We start from the raw sequence: 20,173 nt of genomic DNA on the forward strand, positions 1-20,173 counted from the left end.
TGATTTATGACTGTTGATTTTTTGACAACGTTTGGATGGTTGATAAAAAAAATTAGATGACATTTGAAGGGCACTTGTGTCTTTTTCAAATGCCACTTAACGGCTAGTTAACAACTGGCTAGTGGTATGTATTAGATTGACACGTTTTGAAAATTCAGGTACTGAATTATCGCATTTTAAAGTTCAAGGACTAAATTGGCATTAGATCCAAAGTACAGGATGCTAATAAGAAAATTTCTCTATTTATTATTCTTGGGGAGATGTTCCCAATACAGGGTGGGATAAGACTGTGAGGCGCATTCTGTGAGGACCAGATCCCAATTCTTGAAATGATTGGTTACCACTTCAATAATACGGATTAATTGGTTATAAATTTTTCCGATAGTAATACGAAAACAAAAAATAATAAACCCTTTGCTCAGGATCAAACACATTTCACCTGCATGAATTCTCGATACTATTGGGTTAATCCAAACTGATGCATTAAGTAGTAATAGCTTTTTGTTTGAATTCAATCCAACTCGAATAGCCTATTGCAAGGTTCAAACTTCAAAGTATTGATACCGCCTCTCTGGGTGACCAATACACTAAATAGAGAGTTGGGACATCTGGCCACTTTTAGAGGTTAAAACCCCTCCTGGAGATGTCCTCCCTCAGTTCTTAAACTCTTATTATTTTTCGATCCAATATTGTGTTTGTTTGAGATGCCTATCAAGCATATCGATACTTTGAACCATTGGACATCCAAAGAATCAAGCATATCAATTCTTTGTGATATTGATACTTTGAACTTGAAAACACCATAGTAGTCCAACGGACGATATCTATCTAATTTATCACTTTAGCGATGGAAAAAGATGATAGTCAACCTCACTAACATGAGAAGATTGTGAAGACATCAAATAAGCATGCTACTACCTCCAATGTCATTAGAATATTAAATTCCAAGTTCAATTAGAAATCTCATGCAAATTAGCAAACACAGTAAGGTTGGGGGATAATCCAGCCTGAAGGAACCCCAGCCAAGGTCAATGTACAACAAGGGCATTAATGCAAGAGATACAAATCACATAAACAAATTTGGTTTATGATGGAAAGGTGTTAGACAAAGATTAATACAACATTACAGTGAAAATAAAAGCTACAAACTCTTACATCACAAAGTTGGTGGTGACTTTGCGGACTAAATGCTCTCCATAAACAGCTCTTCCAAATTTCTCAACCCCACCAGTCTTTTGCTTGCATATCTCCAAGGGCTCTATAGCAGCATAAAAATTTGGCTGTTCATGAAGCACAAGCATCCATGAGGACATAGTTGGAGAGAGAGAGAGAGAGAGAGAAGGAGACACATACCTCGTAGAAGAAGGCTACAGAGACCCGGTATTTTGGGGAATTATTGATAACTCGATGCAAAGTTGGTTCATACAACCCATTTGACCAAATCTGCAATTCCTCTTAAGTGAAATTTTGTGACAATATAAGATGGAGGATTCATTTTGGATACAACCATACCTTCAACATGTCACCTATGTTGCAGACAAATGTGCCAGGGATGGGAACTGCCCATATCCACTCACCAGATAAATTTCTAACCTACAGAGAAGAAAAATATTCTCAAAGTACCACAATAATGGTAATTGTTCAGACAATCTACTAGAAAAAGGAGGTTAAAAATCAATATCACAGGAAACACTGGCCCCTACAAAGCACCATCCTAAATGGCCAGGTGAACGTCATTTCGAGATTCAGTAATTGTAGCAGCCAATTCAAGAGCAGGATTTACCTCAACCTTGCCTTAAAGACATGTGTAAAATAAGTGCAAATTGCTGCAATAAAGTTTTGAAAGAATATATGGAGCCATGTTTACTATCGAGGCTTTTTTTAGAAGTATGGATTTTATTAGTAAATGGCAAAAAATCAACACTTTTTACCCTAAGGCTATGTACAATGGAGATGTTCAATCTGTTTACTTCTGTTAATAATTACAATTTATGAATAAATTGTCTTAATCAGAACATGTTCTGCAAAATAATCCTTTAAAGCACTTATGATCCAACAGCCATGAGAACAGAGTTACCACTGCCCTGTTCACTATAGCCTCCTTTGTGCAAGTTTTGTTTTCAATCTTAGGAAACAACTTATGTTAAACAATGGAAGAATTATACATACAGAATTACTATTATTATTTTTGAAAGGTAAGGTAAAGATTTTATTGATAAGAGAAAAACAAAGTACAAGAAGTTCCTGGTAGAGGGAAAACTCTATCCAGGAGAGAGAAGCCAGCTTAAAAGTTCCACAAAGACTAAGAGTTAAGCAACTGGGAGATACTCTGCTGCTTAAACTCTTCGATTACAGAAACCCAAGAGACCAACCTACTCGCAGCACAATGGACTAATTCATCCACACTTTTTTCTTTGTTACAAAAGACTCAGTTGTTCCTTTCTGCCCAGATCAAAACAAGGACAGGCACAGGGATAATCTTCCAGATCAGTTTCCCTTTCTTTTTCAAGCCAGTCCAATACCAAAGGTCTTTAACTGAGCAAGGCATAGTCCAGCTAACAGCAACAGCTTTGAGGAAATGTTCCCAGATTTTGGAAGAGACTGAGCAGTGAATACTCATATGATCAACAGATTCTGGATGAAGCCCACAGAGACCACAGTTCAGGTCTGAGCTGCAGGCCTTTTCTACCCAAATTATCTTTAGTTAGGCATCTATCCAGAACCAAAACCCAAACCAAGAAGTTTAATTTCGAGGGTCTGATAGGATTCCAGAATTATCAGCATTTATACTCTAGAAGAAACCAACAATCTTGAGAAAGCTAACATCAAAGGATGAAAAGTAGAGTCAGCTCTCAAGCTACGAGTCTCAAATATTTCCAATTTTGATAACATGTGAAGCTGAAAGTCCTGGATGTATTGGAGATTACTAAGTCATACTTCCCAAGGATATGCTGGCCTTGGCCCTAAAAAGTCGATGCAAGAATGCATACACATTTAAAATATTTCACAAGGATGCACAAGCCTCGACTGAAACAGGGCAACGCAAGGATGTATGCTCAATTAAACGACTGAAGTGCTCCTCAAGATATTGGTTGATGACAAGGGGATTCAGTTTCCAATCATTTGCTTTATGTGTAAGCAGCAGGAGAAAGATCTCACTTATTTATATAGTGCAGAATTGCAGAGTTTGTTTGGCTTTTCTTTTCTGTGTTATTTCAGGAAACCTTGTTGGTACTCCCTCGACCAAAGGAGATCTTCACTAAATGACCAAGACTGATGAGTAGCAAAAAAGCCAAACCTTTTGGATCATTATCCCTTCTGTAGCTTGTTGGGGCATTTAGAGAGAACAGAATAGGCATATTTTTTAAGACAAGGCTAGAGATAGAATCAAAACTAAGGCTGCATTTAGGTCTTTGGTTTTGGACCGGCTCAACAAGCATTCCAGACAAAAAGTTTGCTTTTTAACCAGGAAATCCCACTACTGTGTGTTAACTTAGTCAATGAAGTCCATCAGGGTTCTTGTGTTGCAGTTTTGGTTAGGTAATAGGAGATCAAAGATTTTCTTTGGGATCTGGAATTAGTATTGGAAACCAATAAAATACAGTTTTATTGGTTATTTTTATTTAAGTCTATATCATTTAACAGTCCAGTGGAAGGTTTGCATGTGCCGTATCTAGAATGCTATCTAATTGACAGATTCCAGTCAAATGGATTATTCCTGAAGACATTGAAAAGGGCAGCCCAGTGCACAAGGCTCCCACCAATGTGGGGTCTGGGGAGGAACAGATGTACACAGCCTTACCCCTTCACATACAGAAAGGCTTTTCCAAGATTTGAACCCTGGTCACCCAGGTTGCAATGGACCAACCCAACCGTTGCGCCAAGGCCCACCCTCTTCTGAAGACATTGTAAGCATTCTTTAAATGGTTTTAATGGAAATTATAAAGAAAACTTATTATTTTGTTCCTTTGGAATTTAATGGAAGATTGCAATGGGCAAAGATAATTAAATATACCTGAAGTGCAGGAATATCATCATCCTGATTTACCAAGGTCAGGAGCCCTGTGTAAAACATCATTTATAACTATTTAGCTTATTTGGTTTGTGGGCAGCTAGAAGGATACTTCTTTCATGCACATCAGCAAAACTTGGAATTGGAAGATTAGTGCCTAGAAGTCTAAGTCATTCTCACTAATAATGACATGCTAATAGAAACATGGAAAATATATGAACAACACAGAGGGGAGATACATTGAAAAAAACACATAGAGAGATGCATCATAAAAGCAAACAAGTAAAAAACTTTACCATAGTCGGTGTGAGCTCCACTGGAATTGTTTGTACAGTATATATGAAAATAGAAAACCATCAGTAAGACCCTTCAAAACTCAAAAAAAGAAAATTTCAATAAAATTTTGACTGATAATTGGTGTTTCATTACCATCCAATGTCATTTTCTGGCATTTCTGGGCATTTGGCATCAGAAGCACCAGGATAACCAATCAAACGCATCACCCAAAATGGATCTCCAGCTTTATCACCCTCAAATTCATTTGCTGATCCACCTAGTGCTAGAGCTATTCCTCGCATTATGTTTCTTGCAAGATCTGACAATGATCAAGAGCTAATACTTGGTTCCACCGCTCAAATAGCATGTGCACACGCGCACACACACACACACACACAGGGTAATATGTATCCAAACTTGTATACATAAACCTAGATGTAGCAAAACAAGGAACAGATGAATGAATAAGGAAACAAATAAACTCAGCTTGGGATGCATGCCTGTAAGAAGGCTGATATACTCCTCCATCAGTGAGCTAAAGTTTGGGGGATTATCTGGCCTGCAGGGAAAAGACAAGAAAGAAATCAACTTTTTATATTCAAAAACTGTACCAGAAACTTCTTTTTTTTTCTCTTTTGGGTTAAGAATGGCTAGCCAGTTCAACAAATTCCCACGCATCTACTAACACCATCTTAACTACAGAACAAACAGTCACAGGATAAATCAGGATAGAAAACTGTCTCTTCATTCATTATTTGTGGCAACCTTTACAAAGATGAGTGACAAGCTTATTGAATTTCAGAAGTCTTTACAGCGAAAATAATGCAACCTAAGTTTTTTTTTTTTTTTTAACTTAAAACGCAGTGGAACAGTTATCTCTACCCAGTACCTACCCGAGCCATGAAAAAAAAAATCATCATAAAAGACAAGCAACCCCATACCATAAATTAGATCCCTCTAACGGTTTGCCAAGAGCTCCATACCTTCCTGGTTTCACTTCTCTATAGCACTGTAACCACAAGAAAGTCCAAAATAGCAATGATCATAAAATACTAGTAACAAACAAAAACAAAAATAGCACTAACAATGATACTCATAAAAAAAATAAATAAATAATAGTAACAACGGCAGTAAAAGAGTATTGCTCAAGGTCAAGGTTTTGACTTGAGAGAGAGAGAGAGAGAAGAGAGAACTTCTATAAATTTAATGCATGTATTACACGGATTTCTGTTTTTACATGTAACAAGAATGTAGATGGCAAAAAGTTAATCAAGTTGCCACTGGGAGAACTGAGTTTCTGGCTTGTTCAACTTAGGCTTGAGTTACAACCATATTAAGACCTAATTTATCATTTAAGGCATTTCTTTCATTTCTCATTTGCTTTTTCAGTCATCTACGTTTTCCTTATCTCCCACTGTGACTAGTGGATTACTTGGACATCTAAAAGCTAATTAATTAGCTCAAACAAACTTATCACTTGGATACATCTAATATTTTTTTTGGAAAAGGTAAAGTAATATTTATTGAGAATGAAATACACACTGGAGGCTGAGATCAGTCCCTAAACAGGCTGACTGATCTAAACAGCGATTACACAGGCCATCAAGACAAGGAAAAAAATACATCTGATACATTACAGTTTCTAAAATCTGCCGCCACAGACAACCAAGAAATCAGTTTGCCCACTAACTTCTGGGTTAGGTCCTCCAGACTTAGAAACTTGTTGCTGAACACCCTTCTATTCCTCTCGGTCCAGATACACCACATTACAGCACTTGGAATCATTTTCCATAAAGTCTTCTTTTTCTTGCTCCAGCCCACAATATGCCAGCAGCATAACAGCTCTTTTACCGACCTCGGCATCACCCAACAAACCTTCAAGGACTTGAGGAGGTGGTTCCACAACTGAGCCGAGAACGGGCAGTGTAAACACAGATGATCAGTGGATTCAGCACTGCACCCACATAAGCTGCAAGACTGGTCCAAAATCTGAATTCCCCTGCTTACAAGGTTCTCCTTGGAAAGGCATTTGTTAAGAGCCATAGTCCAAACAAGGAAACTGGCTTTAGTCGGACTGATAGGATTCCACACTTGCTGAACTGGGAAATCAGGAACACCCCTTCTACCAATCCTAGCCACCAAAGATTTAACAGAGAATATCTCATCAGGATTCCACTTCCAATGCCACTTATCCTCCATACTAAAGTCCATCTCTTGATACTGTAGACAGGTCAAAAGATTCACTGCCTTATCCACCTCCCAATCAAAGAGATTTCTACGGAAAGAGGGAGTCCAAAGAACAGAATCACCAGAAATACTATAGCACTCAGCAACCAAGGCCTCTTGGTCTGAAGCACACTGGAAGATGAGAGGGAAGGATTCAGCAAGAGGAACATCTGAGCACCAAGGGTCTTTCCAAAATTTGATCCTATTACCATTACCAGCCCTAACTGAGATCCCCCTGGCCAACTCTGGAAAGTGCTTCATTATCCCCTTCCACAGAGAGTTACCCCAGTTAGGAGGGGGGTCCTGAGATCTCCAATTTCCCCAACTCACACCATATTTGCTAGCTATGAGAGATCTCCACCAAGCATTAGATTCTACAGAAAATCTCCAAATCCATTTACATAGGAGTGCAGAGTTAAATATTTCAGTTTCCTTATACCTAACCCCCCTTCAGATTTGGGAAGACAGACTTGTTCCCAACTCACCAAGTGCACTTTTTTCTCCTCCTCCCAGCCTCTCCAAAGGAAATTCCGTTGAAGCTTTTCAATCTGATTTTCCACCTTCTTAGGAATAGAGAAAAGAGATAGGAAGTAGGTAGGCAAAGTGGAGAGAGTACTCTTAATCAGAGTCACCCTCCCCCCAAAAGAAAGGTATTTTGCCTTCCAAGAAATCAGCTTCTTTTCCAATCTCTCAATAACTGCGTCCCAAATAATAGAGGAACCACCACTCACCCCAAGCGGGAGTCCCAAATATTTGACCGGGAGAGATTCAATCTGACAAGCCAGAATACCAGCACACTCAGCTAAATTGGAAACATGTCCAACTGGGATAATTTGGCTCTTATTCCAATTAACTTTCAACCCTTTAATCACTTCAAACCAAGAGAGGATCCCAAGAATTAGCTCCACCTGAGAGGGGGAAGCATCCACAAAACATACTGTATCATCTGCAAATTGAAAAATGTTCACCTTCTCTCCCCCCGGCACCATTGCAAAACCTTCCCAATCCCCTGACTCAGCAGCCTTCTTACAGAAAAGAGTGAGGATCTCCATTACACATAGAAATAACAGAGGAGACAGAGGGTTTCCCTGCCTAAGACCCCTGGAACTATCAAAGAAACCTGCAAACTGTTTCTGTTGGATTGAAGTCTTTGTATGTACGAGTATTTGGCTGATAAGAGTTCTTATTAGCCTATACTTAAGTTTAAGTTGTCCTGTACTGGGCCTTTGTTAATGGGCCTAATCCTGTTTAATGTTTTAAGTTGTCTGGGTGTCCCATCACTAATCAGGGGCATTCTAGTAACTTCCTGTATCATTGTACTACACCATAATATAAATAATAGTACTGTCGACTGAGTAGAAGAATTCGACATTCCTGCATCTCTTCTTCTTCTTCTTCTCTTTTCTACTATTTCGGCTACAGTAATTTAGCTTTCATGGTATCAGAGCATTAGCTTCTTCCTGGTTTCAGCCGGCACACACTCTCTTCTCTTGTTGTCTTTTCATCTTCTCTCTCCCTTTTCTGGGTTGCTGTAGTGAAGACCTAGGGGTGTAAGAGTAAAGCAAGTTCGAACCTAGGGTTTCTCTTGGTTGTAGGACTCAAGGGAAGTAAGACCCAGAAGTAGATGTCCTACTAGGTTATTTCCAGCAAATAGTAGCTATTTGGCTACTAAGAGAGGTCTGTGTAGGACAGACCTAGTTGAGGACTGATTTCAGCAGTCCTAGCACTAGCCGAAAGGGGCTTAGCTACTTCTACAGTTACAGCTTCGGTGCTCCAGCAAGACTCGCACAGACTTAGCTTCTTTTACAGAGCCCACTGTTCACTTGCTACTGTTGCAGCCTCGAACTGTTCACTCACTACTGTACCCGAACTGTTGCAGTTTTTGGTTCAGCCCAAGTGAAGTCTATCTAGTGTTCTACCAGCACTGTGAACACTTCTACCATCATAGCAATGTGGCAAACAGCTCCAAGTTCAGGGTGGTTATCAGTCCGAAACCCCTCACCACTGCTGTGAGATTACCTAGGGAGCTGCCAGCTCCAGATTGTTCAGCACTGTGAACCCTAGTTGAGGACTGATGTCAGCAGTCCTAGTATTGGCCGCAAGGAAGGGCACTCTCTTTACAGTTGCAGTACTCAAAGTTCAAGTGGAGTTTGCATAGCACAATAGTTGAGAACCCTTAGCTTCAGGTCGGTTACCAGCCCAGAACTCCTTGCTTGCTGTTGTAACTGAACTGTTTCAGAACTGTGACAGTCTCGGCAAGTCTGAAACTGTGTCGAGTGCTGTCAGAACCTGCTGTGATCATTTCAGCTAATCAGATCTGCTCCAGAACTGGTTCAGAACCTTCAGAACTGCTTCGGCTAGTCTCAATCAGTGTCACCTACACAGTGGCTGCAGTCAAGATGTCTTCAATACCCAGAGATGTTTCTTCTAGAGATAACAGGCCTGCGGCAAGTGGGAATTTCGTCGCCAGCAACAATGATGACAACTCACAAAATATACCAACAGTGTCTTCTTCTCCTATGGGACAGGTTGTTGATCCCTCTGGAACTGGTACATTGGGCTTCTCTGCTAGTGAGGTTGAGATCCTTAGTAGGGCATTAGCCCGTCTAAGAAATAATTCTTTTGCTTCTACATCTCTTGCTAGATCAGGTACAGCCTCTGCCTTCAGTGCCACTGGCTCTATTGACTCTACTTCTTGGGTTATTGATTCCGGTGCTACTGACCATATGACACATATGTCTTCCCTATTCTCTTCATATCATTTGTTGTCTGGTCAGGATAAGATGAGAGTTGCTGACGGGTCTTTCTCCACTATCTCTGGAAAGGGAATTGTTGACCTAAGCAAGGACCTCTCTCTTAAATCAGTTTTACATGTTCCCAGTCTTACCTCAAATCTCTTGTCTGTTTCAAAACTTACCAAAAATTTGAACTGTAGTATAACCTTTTTTCCTACTCATTGTGTCTTCCAGGACAGATTGACAAGGAGAACGATTGGGTGCGGTCATGAGTATGGAGGCCTCTACTACCTTGATGCAGACATCGGCTCAGCCTTACAAGCATCTGCTGCTAGTAATCCGGAAAGTGTGGAGTCAATAGCTAAGCTGCATCTTTGGCATGCTAGGCTAGGTCATGTGTCTTTCTCCTCATTAGAAATGTTGTTTCCCGAATTGTTTAAGGGCATTCCAAGTCAGAGTCTAACCTGTGAAGTATGTCAAATGTCAAAACAATGTAGAACTGTGTATCCAATTTCCAGCAATGAAATTTGTGCTCCTTTTGATTTGGTTCATTCTGATGTCTGGGGCCCTTCACCCATTGTTTCCTTTGATGGCTTCCGGTACTTTATCAGTTTTATTGACCACTACTCTCGTTGTACATGGATCTACCTGTTAAAAGGACGGGATGAAGTACCACGGATAACCATGGCATTTTGCAAGATGATTGAAACACAGTTTAATAAGAAGATTAAGCAATTCAGGTCAGACAATGCTGTTGAATACTTTGAAAAATCCTTGAACTTATTCCTGGAAGATGCTGGCATACTACATCAGTCATCCTGTGCTTATACTCCTCAGCAGAATGGAGTTGCTGAGCGCAAGAATAGACATCTATTGGAGACAGCTCGAGCCTTACTATTCCAACACAAAGTCCCCAAGCAATACTGGTCTCAAGCTGTACTTTCTGCATCATATCTGATAAACCGGATGCCATCTAAGGTGTTGGGTATGAAAACCCCTTTCTCTGTTTTGTGCCCCACTCTTCCAGACTTTCCCCTTCCTCCTCGGGTCTTTGGCTGTATATGTTTCATACATGTGAAGGATCCAAAGAAGACTAAGCTAGATCCTAAGGCTACAAAGGGAATATTCTTGGGGTACTCTCCTACACAAAAGGGTTACAAGTGTTATGACCCTGTCTCCAAGAGAAAGTATGTCACCAGAGATGTGGTGTTCTTTGAGTCTCAACCCTATTTTCAGTCTTCTCAGAATCCTCTTAAGGGGGAGACTAGTGGGATGGAAGAGGATTCTCATTCTCCCTCCTTTTTTGTTCCCCTATCTACCTCGGGTCTTCCATCCTCTCCTCCTACTCCTTGTTGTGACATTCCGGGTCAACCCAGTGAGGCTCCCACTGTGCCGGTTACCTCTCCTGATGCTGCAGATGTTCTTGAAGGCTCCAGTAGGCAACAAAAAGAGATACTTACATACAATAGAAGGAAAAGGGGTCCTCAACCTCATGACAGCAACCAGTTGGACTCGGATCAATCTGTCTCTACAATCCAAGGTAATTTCAACTCTCATACTTCTGATTTGGATCTTCCTATTGCTCTCCGTAAGCCTATCCACTCTTGCACCACCCGGCACCCCATTGCTGATTTTGTTTCTTACTCACATTTATCTCCTGCCTATCACTCCTTTGTGTCTGCTCTTTCCTCTGTGCGTGTTCCTTCTAGGTACTCGAGGCTGTGTCTGATCCAAGGTGGAAAGAACCTATGAATGAAGAGATGAAAGCCCTAATGAAAGCAAGAACTTGGGAATTAGTGGATCTGCCAGAGGGGAAGACACTGTTGGGTGCAAGTGGGTGTTTACTGTAAAGCACAGGGAGGACGGGTCCATTGAAAGGTACAAGGCCAGACTTGTGGCAAAGGGGTTTACTCAGAAAGAAGGGATTGACTACAAAGAAACCTTTGCCCCGGTAGCAAAGCTCAACACAATTCGGGTTCTATTGTCACTAGCAGCAAATTTTTCATGGGAACTTCATCAGCTAGATGTGAAGAATGCCTTCTTAAATGGTGACCTTCATGAAGAGGTATTTATGGAACCTCCACCAGGCTATAACTTTAGTAGAAAGGTGTGCAAACTGAGGAAAGCATTATATGGGTTGAAGCAATCTCCCCGTGCATGGTTTGAGAGGCTCTGTGGGGCCATGAAGAAAGTGGGGTACACTCAGAGTGGTGCAGACCATACCTTGTTCATAAGGAGATAGGATAACAAACTTACTGCACTCATTGTTTATGTGGATGATATGGTAATTACCGGGAATGACTTGGAAGAGATAAAAAGGCTGAAGGAGTTTCTAGCTTCTGAATTTGAGATCAAAGACTTGGGTCATTTGAGATATTTTCTTGGGATTGAAGTTGCCAGGTCAAGAGAGGGAATCTACATATGTCAACGGAAGTATGTTCTTGACCTCCTAGAGGAAACAGGCATGATGGGGTGTAGGCCAGCAGATACTCCAATGGAACGGAACCATGGCCTGCAGGAATCAGTAGGGGAGGACTACTATGATAAAGAGAGATACCAAAAATTGGTAGGGAAGCTGATATACTTATCCCTCACTCGGCCAGATATTGCTTATGCTGTGCATGTTGTCAGTCAATTTATGCACTCTCCAAAGATTCCTCATATGAAAGCAGTTGAAAGGATTCTCAGGTACTTGAAGACTTGCCCAGGGAAGGGAATTCTCTTCAGGAAAAACAATAGAATTGAAATTGAAGCCTACACTGATGCAGATTGGGCTGGGTCTGTTGGAGACAGGAAGTCAACCTCGGGTTACTGTACATTTGTGGGAGGAAACCTGGTCACATGGCGCAGTAAGAAGCAGAATGTAGTGGCTAGATCAAGTGCAGAAGCAGAGTATCGAGCTATAGCCCACGGGGTTGCTGAACTCTTATGGCTCAGAACTCTTCTTAATGAACTTGGCATTAAGGCTGAAGGTCCTCTCAGGCTGTATTGTGACAATAAAGCTGCCATCAACATTGCCAACAATCCCGTGCAGCATGACAGGACAAAACATATTGAGATTGATCGGCACTTTGTTAGAGAAAGAATTGTCTCGGGTGAACTCTGTGTGCCTTATACTCCATCTGAGATGCAAATTGCGGATGTACTGACTAAAGGGCTGGCAGCAGCAAAGTTTAGGGACATGCTTGGCAAGCTAAACATGATTGATATCCATGCTTAGCTTGAGGGGGAGTGTTGGATTGAAGTCTTTGTATGTATGAGTATTCGGCTGATAAGAGTTCTTATTAGCCTATACTTAAGTTTAAGTTGTCCTGTACTGGGCCTTTGTTAATGGGCCTAATCCTGTTTAATGTTTTAAGTTGTCTGGGTGTCCCATCACTAATCAGGGGCATTCTAGTAACTTCCTGTATCATTGTACTACACCATAATATAAATAATAGTACTGTCGACTGAGTAGAAGAGTTCGACATTCCTGCATCTCTTCTTCTTCTTCTTCTCTTTTCTACTATTTCGGTTACAGTAATTTAGCTTTCAGTTTCGTTTACTAAGATCGAGAACTTTGGGGAAGTGATACATACTTTCATCCAATTCCTCCATTTCTACCCAAAATTCATTTGAAGAAGCACAAGGTGCCAAACCTCTAATATTGGGGAAGTGATACATACTTTCATCCAATTCCTCCATTTCTGCCCAAAATTCATCTGAAGAAGCACAAGGTGCCAAACCTCTAATATGAAATACATACTTTCATCCAATTCATCTAATATGCTAATGGTGTTCCCCTAGAGATGACATAAATGCTAGCATCTAATATGAAATAAGGTGCCAAACCTCTTTTCTGTCTAAGATTTTAGTTATCATATTCATTTATAGTCTTCTCCTTATGTCATGATATCTAGGCATTGGCATGGCAGATACTTTGATACATAGCACTTGTCCCACATGATAAGGTAGAACCAAACCCCATTTGTTGCAACCATGCCCCCCCCCCCCCCCCCCCCCCCCCAGGATGGATCAGGTTATGTTAAACATGTCAGTTTTTTTAGCTGGCACCAAAGCATAATAACTGACTTTTGCAGCCCAAATGAAAACAAGCATAGACAAAACAGAACACCCCAGAAAATAAAGTCCCAACACAAAACAATCTATAAGGATCTCAGAAAAGCAACAAGGTTTCACCAAATAAGAAAGAAAAGTTCAAGATATAAAGGAAAATGGCAGACCATAAAATACAAGGAAATACAGCATAAACACAAGACAAAAACAAAAAGTAATTGCAGAGTTTCTAGGGAGTCGATCAAATCATTATCTAATTCAGAAACTCAGGAAAATGACATTCTTTATTAGAAGCCTCACCTGAAAAGGAAATCAGACAATTGTCAAGGCAAGCCATCTCTGTTCAACATCCAGTCTATATCACACTCCTTACTTCACATTGAGAAGGGAGGCAATCCCTAGTCAACAACTGCCCATGAAGAGCAAAAGATGCCATTAACTGCCACCCTCTGATACATCGTCATTAAATTTTCTTCTTCCTAGTTCCCATATGGGTCTTAGATTTTGGTACCCTTTTATGCCAATTAGACACCCCAATTTCCCATATTCACCGATATAAGCTTAACAGACTACACTCATTCAAAGGGAGTTGGTTTCATCTAATTTGACAATTATAATCTGAAAATTACAGCTACCATCATAACTGCCTACAATAGATGAAATCCTGAGGTCGAAGTATAATTGGTTGTAGCTTTTGACTTACAAGTAGTCAACTTTTTGAGCCCAAAGCTTTCTCTAAATAAGTTACTAAATCACCAATCAACTTGAAACACCCAAATTATAAATAATATCCCAAGGCCAAAAAGCTATGCCCAAAAATGTCTAAGTGGCAATATAGGGGCAGAAGAAAACCTACAGCTTCATCGATATAGCTACAAAATCAACCAAGATTGATTATTTGGAACCCAAACTCAATGTTATTAAATCATTAGAAGAAAACCATCCAAAGATTGCAAATAAAAAGCAACACTAGTGTTCAATTACATTCATTTTAATATCTACAAAATACATAGAGATACAAGAAAATACCTAACTATAAAACACTGGAAAAGATGACATAAACCCAAAAAAAAAACAATTACAAAGAAATATTGCTACAGTGGACCTATAAGGATTTATATATTTCAACCACAAAATGAGATCTCTTTGCAAGACTCTCTTGAAAATGATACGGGTCAAGGGCCAAAGGGAAGGGCTACAGTGGACCTATAAGGATTTATATATTTGAACTCCTTAAAAGTGTGGAAGGAAAGCATTAACAACCATTTCATATGCCTTCATAAGCTATAACAAATTGAAGTTGCTTGCAAGGATACACACACCCTTTCTTTCACAAAATCTAAGAGAAACGGAACAGCAAAAATATAGAAATAATTAATTGATGAAATATAAAACCCTTTGACACATCATCATCCATGCCTTATCCCAGCTATATGGGGTTCGGCTATATGAATCTTGTTTCGCTAATCCATTCTATTTAAATTATTAGTGCTTAAATCATTTCTTGCTATTTCTACCCATGTCCTTTTTGGTCTACTCCTAGCTCTTCTAGCCCCTTCCACATGTAACAAATCACTTCTCCTAAGTGGAGCTGTTGGTGGTCTTCTATGAACAATGCCAAACCATCTTAGTCTACTCTCTCTCATTTTATCACTTATTAGAGATACTCCTAAGTTTCTACGGATGGCTTCATGCCTGATCCTATCCTTTCTAGTTTTCCACTCATCCATCTTAGCATTCACATTTCTGCCACACTCATTTTCTAAACATGTTGTTTCTTGAATGCCCAACACTTTGCTCCATACAACATAGCTGGCCTTACAACTGTTTTATAGAATTTTCCTTTCAATCTAAGTGTAATTCTCCTATAACACAAAAGTCCAGATGCACCCCTCCATTTTTCCCAACCTGCTCTAATTCTTTTGGTATCCTCAATCTCTTGCTTGTTATGAATTATTGAACCAAGGTATCGAAAATGGTCACATTGAATTATTTCTTGGTCTCCAATCCTAAGTGTATCATGATTTAAACTCCTATTATTACTAAATTTGCATGCTATATAGTATACATATACTATGTTTTAGTCCTACTTATTTTAAGACCTCTTGTTTGATTGTTTATAGCGCAATTGTCCATAAGCTTAATTTCCATTCCCTTTGACTGGAGGTACAATAAATGGTCAGTTATAATGAAGGATATGATTGGATTCTGCGAGCTCTTAAACTACTGCAGAATGTGACTTCAATGAAATAATCTACTATCAAATCTTATTAAATTGGAAAACTGCCCAGTTTAACCTTCGCAACTCTGTAAGTCCTCTTCAATGAATCTTATGCATTAAAAGAGTGTACAACTTCAACAATGCCATACTCAAGGGATAGCCTAACAATGAAGATCGGACCAATGACTACGTCTGACAGGGCAAAAATCAATATTGTGGGCAGGACTTGTCCATCAAATGAGTAGTGCATTGGTTTCTCATTAATTCTAGACCATTTCTGATGTTCACTGTCAACTTTATTTTTGAAAATTTTAAAAAAGAAACTTTCTTGAACAGACATCATGTATCAAAATAAGAATGCACTGAGCTACAATTAGTGATACTGTAAACATTCTTCAGAGGAAATATGAAGCAACCAAGCAATACTTACATCAATGGCTTCATGCATATCAGGTTTTCCTTGGGTTATATTTTCTCCAATTCTTTGATATCCTCTGCACTTAAAGAAATAGCTTATAGTTACAAATTACAAGTCCAGATTCCAAAGAGTGTGCATGTGCAGCAGCTTACTTATAAACAAAAAATGGCATGTAATTACGGGGAGGGGGGAACCTGAATCCAGTTGCTGTGGACATCTTGATCTTAAGTTTTTCCTCGTAAGTAAGATCAAAGAATTGGTGTATCACATCTTTAACCTTTTTGACAAGGGAATCAGGAATGCCATGGCCCTTCTGGCCAACAACAACAATATTACAGGTCTCAACCATTAGAAAAACAAAATCAAAAGCAATCTAATGCATTAAAAAGTCTCTTTGAACTGAATCCAAAATATACGGATATCATAATTGTGACCAAAGATTGATTACTCAAATTAACTTGATGCATACAAATCAACAAACATATCAGTAAGGGTACACTTTTTCACTAAAAATTTACACCTTAAGATGTGGGCACCTGCATAGCTAAACCATATTATTAGCAGTAACAGAGTATTTCCTTTCAAACAATACTGGAAACATGGTGTCTGAGTTGTAAGATACCACATAGAAGAATCCAGCCTCCTTACAAGCACGATCTAATTGTTTAACAACTTCAGATACGCCTAGGTCTTCCGCCATATTAGGGTCATTGCACTTGGCTAATAAAGGACTAACATCTAAATCAAATAAAAAGAGAATGATAAAAATCAAATGTTAATGCTTAGTCGTTAGATGGCAAAAGTAAGTGGGTAAGTGATTAAATATATAAACAATAACTTCAATCAAGTTTATAATATAATTCCTCAACCAACTGAATGACTAGTACAACTTCTACTCAAGCAAAAGAAGTTAAACTGATATCCCATTCCTCAATCAACTGTAAAATACCATTTCAAACCTAGGTTGCATCATATACCAAAGATTCCACTATGTAAATGTTAATTTGTTGCCTCTAAGTTCAGAATTCAATAGCCTGAAACAATTTTGATAACAAAATTGACCATAACTGAAATGATGAGACCGTGAGAGTGAAGGAAATCATAGATGTTTGAAGGCATTAGTTATTAGAGCAAATGGATCATGGGAAAACACAATCTGGTATTAGAACTTGTCTCTCCAGTGATGACCAGATGACCATAATCGTGAATGTGTGATGTCAACTTCGGCCCTACTAACCAAACCAACCAACCTCAGCTGGAGTTACCAAGTAAAATTTTTTATTCAAAACTAGAACTCCTACTTCTTGATAAAACAGTCCATAAAAGGTCAACATATCAAATATCCTAACTCTACATCCAACCGATCACCGACTTCGCGATTATCTAAAAGGCCTTGAAAGCCAAGCAAGCCAATCCCCTGTAACTTGATAAAGACATAACGTACAATTCTAAATGGTTTTCCATCTCCAATGAAAAAAATCCAAAACCGGAGAACCCCAGGAGAATCATAGTGAATCTCCTTGTAGATTAAAATGTCCTGAAAAAAAAGAGCAATTATGGAGTAACAGCTATAACGCAAAATGCTTTTAGTGAGAGGACAAAACTAAAATTCAATCTCATCATTAAAGTTGAACAAAATACACCAACTAATTCTATCTTTGTCAAACTCAAGATAAAATGTATTTGACAACCATTTCATTTATTTGAGGAAAGAGTTCACTAATTACTATTGCTTGTTTTACCTATGATGGGAATAGCTTTGAAGTCGGAAGCCATGGCCGAGCGGATGTGGATGAAATAGGAACTGGAGAGATCACAATGGCGATTGGCGAATGGCGACAACTACTCGGCCCTGTAAAAGTACTGTACTGTACCAACCAAGATTAAAGAATCGACAAGATCCGTGACGGAGTCTCCATCTTAGGAGGACCGAAGAAGATATCCACCTAAAACTGTCGAATTGGAATTTTCAGGAGAGCACATCTGAAACCGGAAGAACTTTGACCAATCAAAACCCCATGAATTTGGACCGTGAATACAAGTTGATTTGTTACAGTTGTTAGCGCCTTAGTGGTTAACACTTCTCTGATACCGGTTGATTCTGCTTTTTTTGGTTGATTCCGCTTGATTGTTAGTTTTTCAGTTATTATACCGGTTGATTCCACTGGAGTTACCCGGCCCGGCCTTATGTTTCATCAGCTTTCAAGCCTACGTCCCCAGGCCGGGCCGAACCTGGGCCCAGGCTACAACCCTTATCAGGTTAAAAGCCCGGCCTGCCCATGATCACCTTCTAGATATATGTCCGGTTTTTTTATTGGTTTCAACTTTCAACTTTGAGACTCTACATTTATTATTATTATTATTATTATTATTATTATTAAAGCTTCTACGAGTAGAGATAGGATTGGTAGTCTTGACCCCAACTCATTTCATCCACCCAATCTATTGGTGGGTCAATATGAGTCGAGTAACCCATTAGGGTCAGTGGAAAAAGGGTCGAGATGGGTTAGGTCGAGGGTACCCATTAGGATCAAGATGAATTGGGTCGTGTGGGTCAAGATGGGTTGGGTCAAAGTCAGCTCTATTATATTCACCAAATCTCAAAAAATGGAAGTTGTAATAATTTGAACTCATGCTTTCTAGTGTACCCATATCTCATTACACTTCCAAACCATGAAACCACCATGCCACATTTAATTTTGATATTAAAAAATGAAATAAAATAGATTTTATTAACTTTCATATTCACATGCAATTTTATATAAAAGAAATTTTATAAATTAATTTTATGAAAAGGACTTTTACCAAAGCACTTTTACAAAAGTAATTTTACACGAAAGCATTTTTATAAAAGTACTTTTACAAAAGCACTTTTACACGAAAGCACTTTATGAAAGTACTTTTGCAAAAACACTTTTATGAAAGCATAAAAGCACTTTTACAAAAGTACTTTTATACTGTTTTTATTTTATCATTAAAAGAAGCTATTTATTGATAAAGAAAGGGTGTATTTACATCATTGAGTAGCCTCGGCTACCCCTTACAACAGAATACAGAGAAACCCTAAAGATTTTGCTTTTCTATGTTACAACTGTGCCCAGAATACATGTTCTCTGTTCAGCCCTTGTTTTGCCAACTGATCAGCTAGATTGTTGGCTGATCATGGAGCCCGCTGAAATAATAACTGTAGGTCTTTTGACAGCTTTCTAAATTTTTTTTATCTCATTTCTGAACCACCATGGATGCTTTTCCTCTTTTCTCAGCCAGCTTAGGATTACTTTAGATTCACCTTCAATTACCAGCTTTTAAGAGCCTAATTCCACAGCTTTCTGTAGGCCAACATGACTGCTCTGCTCTAGTGGAATCCCCTTCCCCAATTGGTCCTGAGAACAATCCCAGCCCCTATCATTTCTTAATACTCCACCTATCCCACAAGGGCCTGGGTTGCCAAAACAGCTGCCGTCAAAATTCAATTTGAGGAAATCAGTTGTGGGTGGGGCCATTGTTCTACCAGTTTTTTCTTGAAAGAGGTAGAAGCTGCAATCACCCCCCAGGCAAAATAAATACTGTTTGCTACTTGGAGGTTTATTTTTATCTGGTAATGTGCTTGTATGATACTTGATTTTGTTAGTGAATTGATAGTAGAAAACATATAATTGTAATATGCATGAAATACAAATACTTGTTATCCTTTTAGATTTGTATTAGAATGGTAATTATTTGCATATTGAGATGCATGATTCTTCATTATGCCAAGTACTTAATATGAGGTTCAATTTGCTTCCAGTTTATGCCCTTGTCAAAATATTTGTGTCTCAAGATTGTGGTCATCCTTTTTTCCCTTTTTTTTCATTTTGTTCTGCTTATATATGCCATCTTTAATACGGTCATTCTATCATACTCCGCACTAGTTGATTCTATACAAACTTGGTGAAGATTGGTATTGTGAGCATCATTGGTATAGCTTCATAGGTTATTTAGAAATATGGGCTGCAGTGCAGCACTTATTAAGGAATCTTCATAATTAGTAATGGGGTTAATTGGGTTGGAGGTCCTGCCCTCCTTGGCTTCTGCCAGTCTGTGGAGGCCTTTTTTTGCATTTGCAATGAAACTTTCTTTTCATTTGTCTCTTTGAAGAAACTAGATTCTTGAAATAAAATTGGCCCTATTTACTCATAAAAAAAATAAATAAAATTTGCCCTATTTGTGCAATCAGAATGGAGGACCCA

General features: G+C 39.1%; 1 protein-coding gene across 5 annotated transcripts; it reads right to left on the reverse strand.

Annotated features, from left to right (window-relative positions):
* Window positions 1-905: 905 nt before the first annotated feature.
* LOC104606969 (2-oxoglutarate (2OG) and Fe(II)-dependent oxygenase superfamily protein) lies at window positions 906-18,056 on the reverse strand. Of its 5 annotated transcripts, none has more exons than XM_088887979.1 (13): window positions 17,687-18,022; window positions 17,389-17,481; window positions 16,567-16,682; window positions 16,139-16,254; window positions 15,957-16,020; window positions 5,230-5,297; window positions 4,789-4,847; window positions 4,442-4,607; window positions 4,309-4,328; window positions 4,016-4,062; window positions 1,513-1,593; window positions 1,354-1,443; window positions 906-1,280 (listed from the first exon to the last, which is right to left on the reverse strand). In XM_088887979.1, the coding sequence occupies exons 3-13, from the start codon at window positions 16,642-16,644 to the stop codon at window positions 1,152-1,154; spliced, it is 918 nt and encodes a 305-aa protein (XP_088744105.1). In that variant the 5' UTR covers window positions 16,645-16,682; window positions 17,389-17,481; window positions 17,687-18,022; the 3' UTR covers window positions 906-1,151. The 5 variants fall into 5 exon arrangements, with proteins under 5 accessions (XP_088744105.1, XP_088744104.1, XP_010270738.1 ...); XM_088887978.1 differs by having other exon boundaries at window positions 16,139-16,257; window positions 17,687-18,021; XM_010272436.3 differs by lacking the exon at window positions 17,389-17,481 and having other exon boundaries at window positions 16,139-16,257; window positions 17,687-18,056.
* Between the last annotated feature and the right edge of the window lie 2,117 nt (window positions 18,057-20,173).

The sequence above is a fragment of the Nelumbo nucifera genome, chromosome 5 (genome assembly GCF_055504915.1).
Source record: "Nelumbo nucifera cultivar China Antique chromosome 5, China Antique-T2T, whole genome shotgun sequence".
Classification (NCBI taxonomy): Eukaryota; Viridiplantae; Streptophyta; class Magnoliopsida; order Proteales; family Nelumbonaceae; genus Nelumbo; species Nelumbo nucifera.